Genomic DNA, 8,821 nt, shown 5'->3' on the forward strand with positions numbered 1-8,821 from the left:
ATCGTCTCTAAAAAATTGACAAACTCGAAAGAAAGAAAGAAAGAAAGAAAGAAAGAAGGAATTGGGCAGGCCAGGCGGCAGGGCAGGTACCTTCTCTTCCCTGCACTGCAACCAGTCTCTCACTCAATATTGTTCTGTAATTCGTGAGGAAATTGTTGTTGTTGTAACAAAGTGTGATAAATTATATACCTATCTACGATGTCTACAGAAGAGGAACCGACAGACTTAGACTGGGTGCAACTACGTCGTGATATGGGAGTTGCAGCTGTTCATATTGAAACGAATAAGGAAAAGTTTGAACGAAAGTTTACCGAAAATCCGTTTGTGCCAATAGGTATATTATCTTTACGGTCTTATATAATTAATTTAGAAAATAGATAGTAGATAGAAATAGAAGAATTTCGTATATTGTGGTAAGTGCAATTATGTTTTCCTTCACAGGAAGCAAGTAGAGATCGATGAAAAAAATTATACACGAATCTGATTGGTGTATAAACTCATGTGGCACAAGTAGGATTCGAACCTGGGACCTTTCAATGAACAGTCGGGCATCTTCACCACTACACCACCACCATTATGGACATATATTTATGACACTATGTTAGATACCATTTATAGAAATGTAAAATGTATGAACAATCTAGCTTGGCAAATACTTACATTTTTCTTGATTCTAGTGACAAGGTCAGAAAATTGTAAAGAAAAAAAAGAGTACTAGCTGCGGCCCCGGCCATCGCTCCCGTGTGAATTTCTGGATAAAATGTATTCCAGGTTATATTCAACCCGTGTTCCAAATTTCATGACAATCGGGCTATTAGGTTTTGCGTGAAGGAGTAACAAACATACATACACATCATCTTTAAAAGCTTTGTCATTATCCCAGTCACTTTTTCTCTGGTGTTTCTATTATAATGAGGATCTTTGAATAGTCATTAATATAAAATTTTGTTATCTACTCTCATAAAAATGTAAAGTCATGTTTATGTAATGATTTATTTTTCAGGATGTGCAGCTACAGTAGGAGCATTGTCATATGGTCTATGGAGTTTTAGAACTGGAAAAACAAGAATGTCACAACAAATGATGCGTCTTAGAATTGTAGCCCAAGGGTTCACTATTACTGCTCTTGTAGTTGGTGTATTGATGACGACGGGAAAAAATAATTTTTAGATTTTTTGCAACCAAAAATATTGTTTGTCTACCTCCCTATTCCAAACACTTAGAAACTACATCAACACAAAATGTTCATTCATTATAAACAAATGTAAAAACAAGTTAGACTTAATTAATGTCTATATTTTACGAGCACTATTGTTATTTTTAAAGTACATACCATAAATAAATATTTCTATTTAGTCAATCATGTTTTAATGTGATTCCAGTTAAGAAATCTCAATCTACATAGGTATTATACTTCCATAAGGTAGGTAGTATTCTAAATTTGGTACCTATTATTTTATTATTATATCAAAGGGATTAGACAGCCTTTTCGTTGAAAGTTCCCGGGTAGTTGATTTTTTGCATCACTAATATCGTCATATTTTGTCCCTTCAAGAAGTTTTCTCTGTACATCTCTTGCTTGACTACAAAAAAAATCTGCCAAAGTCAGTCACTTGACAGTTCTGTTTGACAAAACCATGTCTGAGTTGCCAGAAAATTACCTTTGTAACTTTTCGGTCACTTCTATCAAAGTTAATATTATAACTTTAATAAGTAACCTGAGGGCCCAAAAGATAACCTATTAAAGAAAAAATCATAAAAAATTAAAGCACTTCGCCAATCCCAAATATTGTAAACTGCGATAGTGACAAAACCTGTGGACGAAACATGTTTTAGCTTAAAATAAATAATAATTATTAATTTCAAGTAATTTATTTATAACCTACAATCATCTATTTCCACTGTAAAAACAAAAGAGTAATTTTTACACTAAAATGTAACTTTTTGATATTACGCAAAGCTCAGCGCAGATGGCGCTACTAGTACAACTAAGGTACACAAATATTGCTAATGGAGGCAAAAAGAGCCAATTTTCAATATTGTTGCAGATTTACAACCAAAAATACTCTACGCAATCTTGTGCGAGTTTAAAGGAAAAAGGAAGGATTTAGTGGATTATCCTGAAAATAATTACACTATTTTAGGTTATGTTCTGCATTATTTGGTCAACGTTCTAATAAACTGATATAAACTTGATTTTGACTGAAGATCTTACCTGTATGAAATCCATATTATAATAAGTCTTCACGTGTGAAGTGTTCCGAGCTTCTTTTCGACCGTTTACTGACTCGAAAATTTTCCAACGTGAGACTTATTCCACAGTTTTCGAAGTATTTTTTATCTTAAGGAAAACGATACTTCTCAATATTTCGGCACCCGAATATGCTACATTGGTGTATATTTTCACAAACGAATGCTTACATAATGAAAGGATACGTTCGTACGACGTTTTAATCGACATAGCAAAAGGCGGCAAAGCTTTTGTGTACCCGACATACAGTGTTGTAATCTGGCGGGATAAATGCGCAGTAATACTCCCTTTTACATTAGCTGTAATGTAACCACCAACCGGGTGCTGACCCGGTTGGTAACACTACTGCCTTCCTGACTACCAGAATTGACTGAAGTTGACGTTGACACAACAAACATAACACTGACAACCAAATCAAACTACAAACAAAATCCTTGAGCAAAATAAATCCTATCCTGTGATCCCATCTTGCTTGCTTCACGAGAAAAGAGTGTTTGAATAGCGAAAGTCAGATGAATTTCAGTTTGTGTTAAAAGTTGTGTTGTGATGGTTAGGTGTTCGATACCATACAATCGTACATATTGTTATCACGCATGTTTCCCTTGGGGGTAGGCAGAGATTAAATTGATCGATTTTGTTTACTTACGATAAACATCTGGGAAAATGAATGGCTTTATTGCCGTTCATTGTGGTGAGGTATTTTTTCTATGTATGTATAATGGTCGATTTTAAAATTCTATTAATTCATAATTCCTTTTTTAGGCGCAGGGTACCATAGTGATTCTTTGAAGAAAGAGTATCAAAAGACATGTTACCTAGCATGCCGTAAGGCCTCTGAAGCTTTGAAAACTGGAGGAAATGCCATAGATGCTGTTGAAAAAGCTATAATAGGTATATTTAAAAAAAATCTATATGAAACAAGTTAGTTCAAATATAGGAAAAATAATAATTGTTTGGTTCTAGTTTGGGTAGCACATTGCAAATGTGAAGCAAAACCATTATAGTAGTGGGTTGCACTATGGTAACTAGGTGTGTCTTATATAATATTAAAACTTGTTGGTAGTCATAAAGTCATGTCAGATGCCTATAGGCACCTTAAATATAACACTCCAAAAGATGAAGAATACAAACTATAGACACTATTACATATTTCATTTCAGAATTGGAGAACAGCCCATTAACCAATGCTGGCTATGGATCAAATTTGAGCTGGAATGGATTAGTGGAATGCGATGCTTCACTAATGAATGGTCAAACTTTGCATTTTGGTGCCTGTGGAGCAGTCTCTAATGTTTGGAATCCAATTACTTTAGCTAAACACCTGTGTAAAAAACAATGTGATAATTTATCTCTTGGCCGTGTGCCACCATGCATTCTTACAGGAAATGGGGCCAAATCCTGGGCAGAAAGAATGGGTTTGGAAATTGTTGATGATAGAAAAATGATCACAGCTCGTTCATTTCGTAATTACAAACATTGCAAGAGGAAGTTAAAGAGATATTCCTTACAGAATGATATAAAGTTTAGTCCCTTGGATACCGTTGGAGCTATTTGTGTAGATTCAAATGGTGTTGTAGCTTCAGGAGCCAGTTCAGGTGGTGTGTCTTTGAAGCATGAGGGAAGAGTTGGCCAGGCAGCCTCTTTTGGAAGTGGTGTATGGGCAGTGATGAGTAGAGATGGAACAAAGCCATCGGTAGCTGCTTGTACCTCAGGCTGTGGTGAACATTTGATTCGGACAGAACTGGCAAAGAATGCTGCAGAAAGCTTACTATCATCCTCTCCTACATTGGGACTTGACAAATGTTTTAAAGATAATTTTATTGAGTCTCCATTCTTATGGGATGTCCCAGAGCGTCTAGGTGGTGCATTAGCTTTGAAATTTGATTCAGAAACAGGAGAGGGAGAATTATTATGGGGACACACAACACAGACTATGTGTATTGGGTATATGTCAACAGAGAGTGCTAAACCCAAGGTAATTATTTTTGCATACCTATTATATATTCGCTATTAACTGAATACCTATTCAATTTTTTATAATGAACCCCATTTCAGTAACTAAAGTTTCCATGACAAAGTTTTTAAATTTTGAGTTAGGCAATTACTTACCAAAAAAAAATTTTTGAAGCAAACTCAGACTCACTTTTTTTATCTATGTAATTATTGCTCCACAGTGTATTATTTCACACCTGCCCCCTAAAGTGGAGCCAGGACGGAAGGCAGTGGTGTCTGGACAATCATTCACAATTCCCATTCAACCATGCCCAGTTGTGACATGGGAAATTAAGACTGAAACAAACTGCAATGGATCTCTTTGATTAAGTTTAGTAACTACTAATTTACTAAATTGTTTAGATTAAAATCAGCCAAGTATTAACTTTTCAAAATGTTATAACTTCATTATATCAATGCACATTGTATAAAACAATTTGATTACAAAGTAGATAAGGATATGCTGCTGACAGACTGAGCAAGAGGTTTGATCAGTGTTTTGAATCCAGTAAGTGTAGGCTTCTAAGAGTGTGTAGTATTTTAAAATAAATTTCATGATAAATAACGTCAGCCATAAGAGGTTCGAAGGCTTAATTTTGTGACGTCAAATTAGATATTAATCTTTAGATATGTATATTACTAGACACATGTTTTTGAATATTTTCTAGATTAAACTATGAATTTCATAATGTGTTACACTAGGGAATTGAGTATGTGGAATTTAATTTGACCAGACTTCAATAAAAAAAGGAAGAGGTTCTATGTTTAAAGGTATATTTCTTTTTTTGTACACAATTAAATTGACCTTATCTGAAAATTCTGAAGTACACTTGAATTCAGATAGCTTAGATGGATTTTAAATATATTCATTGATTGATTGATGGTCTTCCTTTGGCAGACAGAAGAAAATAAATCTTTTGAAGTTAGAATTCTCTGCGTCTGAATAGTATAGGACTAATATGGTCGAATTGTAATTCGTATCTAGGTACGTCCAAAGGATTTCTGACTGAAATGAAGAGAGAAAGACAAATGATCAATTTTTGTTTTTCTTGTGTGAAATGCGAAAAATAAAACAATTTGATCTTAGTCATGATTTTATTTCGAAATGTCCTGTATTTATGTCAAGTGCTATTATATAAATTCGGTGAGAGGCTAATAATTATTGTACATAACTACAATGCTTATAACGAAAAATCCTTAAAATAACAAGTTGTCACAAAAGCAACGAGTATTTTTTATTGAAAAAAAAAATTCATATGAGGAAATCAATCTGAAGAGCACCATACCTTTAGTACCATATTTTTTTTGTAATTTGCATTCAATATCTTTGTAACTGCAATGGTGCTTGATTGCAATGAGTCAAAATAAACACTTCAAAAGCCACTTAATATTGCAGAAATAATGAAGAAAAAACAGATTTTACATTTTGGTCTTAATACAACAAATAAAAACAGAAAACTAAGTAAACCTTAAGTTTGTACTGAACAAAATTATAACTAAGAAGTCCTACAACTAACGTCGACAAATATGAAAAATTACGTATTCAGTACATAATCAATAATAAATAAAGATATTTGTACAAATATTAATTATGCTTCAGGATAATCAATTACTTGTATACTGGTATTGAAAACTTAAAAATAAATTAAATTAAGTCACAGAATCACTGGCAAGGCCTGGTACACTGGTACCTCTCCAAAATAAATTTGGTGTCTATCGTATTTAAACATCACACACATTGTAATCCGATTTATATTTTATTGTATAGCCTCAAATATGGTTTACGAAAGATTTCATCCAATCAACAAAAAAGCGTGATTAGAGATATATGAAAATATGCTTAAGCAGTGCAAAGAGTATAGATTAAGTATATTATGAAATGTTAGAAAGTTATTGTCAAAATATCTTAATTTTGTCTCTACCTACCCCCTTGGGAAACAGGCGTGACAATACGAAGGTTAAATGTTGGTTGGAAAGTCCATTTAATATAATAATGACATTTTAAAAATAAACTCAACCATCATACTAAAATTTTGAAACAACTTTCATTAAGAAGCCATCGCCATAAACGCAATAATTAAGGTACTAACTATCGATCAAACATAGCTTTTTTCGCTAAGATATTTCTCAATCGTAATCGTGACGTCATGTTAAGAGTAACATTTAGTATAGAGCGTTTGGACGAGTCAATTTTATTTTTGTCATATCTTTGAAAACATTGTCATTATCACAGTAATTTTTCAATGGTGTTTCTAATCATAAGGCCTTCCAGTTACCAAAATAAAATTTAGTCATCCACCCTATAATCCGGATAGATCTCAAAGATTGGCGAATAGGTTAGTTGACCAAGATTTAAGAATTCTAAATAATATTTACGTTCAAGTACAGTCTGCCACATGAGGACACCTTGAGGTTAATACAGGGTGACTTTTTATATATTGACAATATTTTATCTATATGCTCAGTCCATGATTCTGAACAACTTTTAGTATGGGAGTAACTCCGAATCGCGAAAGAGACCAGATGTTCTATACAAAATTACATACCTAAGTTGTGGAAAATGCAATTTTTTTTTCTTCCATACGAAAAGTTGTTCAGTACCAGAAATCACCTGTATAAGTCATGGTATGCGACACTTTGGCCAGGTTGACATGTCCATTTGGTAAGTAAATATTTCATTTATTCTAAAATGCTTAATAGAAATAGCCTTACTTGCTATTTAAAAAAAGTAATAAGAAACTGTAGGACTCGCCCAAAAATTATGTGTATTTAATTTTGCATCATTGAAAGTTTTATAGCCCATTAGCTATTTTGTTAACAAATTCGCAGTTGCTCATAAAAGAAGATATGTGCCGTATACAGGCCACAATATAAGGACAATACATTAGAGAGTATATAATACTATAGTAGAACCGCCTAAATGAGTCCTCGCCCGCGGAGTACAAGGGGCGCGGGGGTACGACGACAAAGGGGACCGAGAGAGGTGCGGGCGGCGGGCGCATTCTTGTAAAAACTCAGTTCGCTCGCTACGCGGTTAGCGATCACACGTGTTGACAGTTGCGGACGCCTTGTGAAAGTTATACATGAGATTACATTCTCAAGATGAGTCGAAATGTTTTCGGACATAGAATTAATAGTCAGTGCAAACAAATGGCGTTTAACGTATATGAATATTTTAGAAAAAAGAAACTCGACCCAAATTCTGATGAATATAAACAAGATATACCTTTAAATAAAACTGTAGCAGAAGTTACTGGATTATCAGAAAAGACTGTATCTAGAATTGTACAACAAGGGAAAGCATTAAATGACAACGAGAGATTTAAATCACCAAGAAAACCAAAACAGGTTCGTAGAAAAAGAGTGGAAATAGACGATTTCACAAAAGGAGTGGTAAGAAGAAAAGTCACTCAGTTTTACACAATTTTCAAAAAAATACCTACTCTGAAAACTTTGAACGCTGTACTTAGAGAAGAGAATATATTACACTGCGGCAGGGAATATTTAAGGCTATTATTACATGATCTAGGTTTTAAATTTAAGAAATGCGGATCTAAAAGGAAACTCCTTATCGAACAGCCAAATATCACATCGTGGAGGTGGAAATACCTAAATACTATTAAAAAATATCGTAGAGAAAGAAGACATATTTTATACCTTGACGAAACTTATGTAAACGCGTCTCATAACGTTTCAAAATGTTGGCAATCAAAGGATGAACTTGGCGTTCTATCTCATATTGGTAAAGGGGACCGTTTGATCATCGTACATTGTGGAGGTCAAATTGGATTTGTAGACGGAGCCCTTGTGATATTCAAATCCAAATGTAAAACAGGTGATTATCACGATTCTATGAATTTCGCAAATTTCAGTAAATGGATAAATGAAAAGCTCATGCCTAATATACCGCAAAATTCTGTCATAGTAATGGACAACGCAGCTTATCATTCGGTTCGAGAAGAGAAAAAGCCAACTATGGCTTCTACCAAGCCAACTATGCAAGAATGGCTACGACGACATAACGTGCCTTTTGATGAAAAACTTAGAAAAGATGACTTATATAAATTAATTAAAAGCCATTTCACAGAAGATATTTACAAAATTGACGAGGTATTGAAAAGAAACGGACACGAAGTATTGCGTTTGCCTCCATATCACCCAGACCTGAACCCCATTGAGTTGGTCTGGGGTGATATCAAAGGACAATTAGCACAAAAAAGTATCGACTCTAATTTGGACCAGAAAAAAGAAATATTAGAGAGATTATTTGCTGAATATCCCAAAGAGAAATGGGAGAATTGTGTTAAACACGTGATTAAAATCGAAGACGAATATTGCAAACATGATGGAGCACTAGATGAAGTTGTTGATTTTATTATTAATGTGCAAGACGATTCTGATGATTCTGATGATGGCTGTTTCGAAAGTGAAGAATCAAGTTCCAGTGATACTGATATTATGGACATAAGTGATTGATTTATAATTTTGATAAATTTTGCATAAATAAATATTACATACATAACTTTATTACCTTTTTTTTACCTACATATCATACCTATATATCATAAAATCACATTT

At 33.8% G+C, this 8,821-nt stretch overlaps 3 protein-coding genes across 3 annotated transcripts; all 3 read left to right on the forward strand.

The window, feature by feature from the left end:
• LOC128671850 (uncharacterized protein) lies at positions 1-1,360 on the forward strand. The gene is made up of 2 exons (XM_053748658.2): positions 1-334; positions 1,004-1,360. The coding sequence occupies exons 1-2, from the start codon at positions 199-201 to the stop codon at positions 1,168-1,170; spliced, it is 303 nt and encodes a 100-aa protein (XP_053604633.1). The 5' UTR covers positions 1-198; the 3' UTR covers positions 1,171-1,360.
• Positions 1,361-2,626: 1,266 nt separating this feature from the next.
• Positions 2,627-5,329, forward strand: Tasp1 (Taspase 1). The gene is made up of 4 exons (XM_053748482.1): positions 2,627-2,942; positions 3,014-3,142; positions 3,412-4,226; positions 4,426-5,329. The coding sequence occupies exons 1-4, from the start codon at positions 2,915-2,917 to the stop codon at positions 4,567-4,569; spliced, it is 1,116 nt and encodes a 371-aa protein (XP_053604457.1). The 5' UTR covers positions 2,627-2,914; the 3' UTR covers positions 4,570-5,329.
• Positions 5,330-7,393: 2,064 nt separating this feature from the next.
• LOC135309774 (uncharacterized) lies at positions 7,394-8,719 on the forward strand. Its single transcript, XM_064436128.1, has 2 exons — positions 7,394-7,591; positions 8,135-8,719. Exons 1-2 carry the CDS (start codon positions 7,394-7,396, stop codon positions 8,717-8,719), a joined length of 783 nt encoding a protein of 260 aa, XP_064292198.1.
• The last annotated feature ends 102 nt before the right edge of the window (positions 8,720-8,821 follow it).

This window comes from Plodia interpunctella, chromosome 8, assembly GCF_027563975.2.
Source record: "Plodia interpunctella isolate USDA-ARS_2022_Savannah chromosome 8, ilPloInte3.2, whole genome shotgun sequence".
Classification (NCBI taxonomy): domain Eukaryota; kingdom Metazoa; phylum Arthropoda; class Insecta; order Lepidoptera; family Pyralidae; genus Plodia; species Plodia interpunctella.

What these genes read in the sequence shown, in the direction of transcription:
- LOC128671850 (XM_053748658.2), top strand. Translation starts at nt 199, where the DNA reads ATGTCTACAGAAGAGGAACCGACAGACTTAGACTGGGTGCAACTACGT. An exon ending in AAATCCGTTTGTGCCAATAG is followed by an intron (nt 335 to 1,003) that starts GTATATTATCTT and finishes TTTATTTTTCAG; the next exon opens with GATGTGCAGCTACAGTAGGA.
- Tasp1 (XM_053748482.1), top strand. Translation starts at nt 2,915, where the DNA reads ATGAATGGCTTTATTGCCGTTCATTGTG. An exon ending in CTTTATTGCCGTTCATTGTG is followed by an intron (nt 2,943 to 3,013) that starts GTGAGGTATTTT and finishes TTCCTTTTTTAG; the next exon opens with GCGCAGGGTACCATAGTGAT. An exon ending in CAGAGAGTGCTAAACCCAAG is followed by an intron (nt 4,227 to 4,425) that starts GTAATTATTTTT and finishes ATTGCTCCACAG; the next exon opens with TGTATTATTTCACACCTGCC.
- LOC135309774 (XM_064436128.1), top strand. Translation starts at nt 7,394, where the DNA reads ATGGCGTTTAACGTATATGAATATTTTAGAAAAAAGAAACTCGACCCA. An exon ending in CACCAAGAAAACCAAAACAG is followed by an intron (nt 7,592 to 8,134) that starts GTTCGTAGAAAA and finishes ATAAATGAAAAG; the next exon opens with CTCATGCCTAATATACCGCA.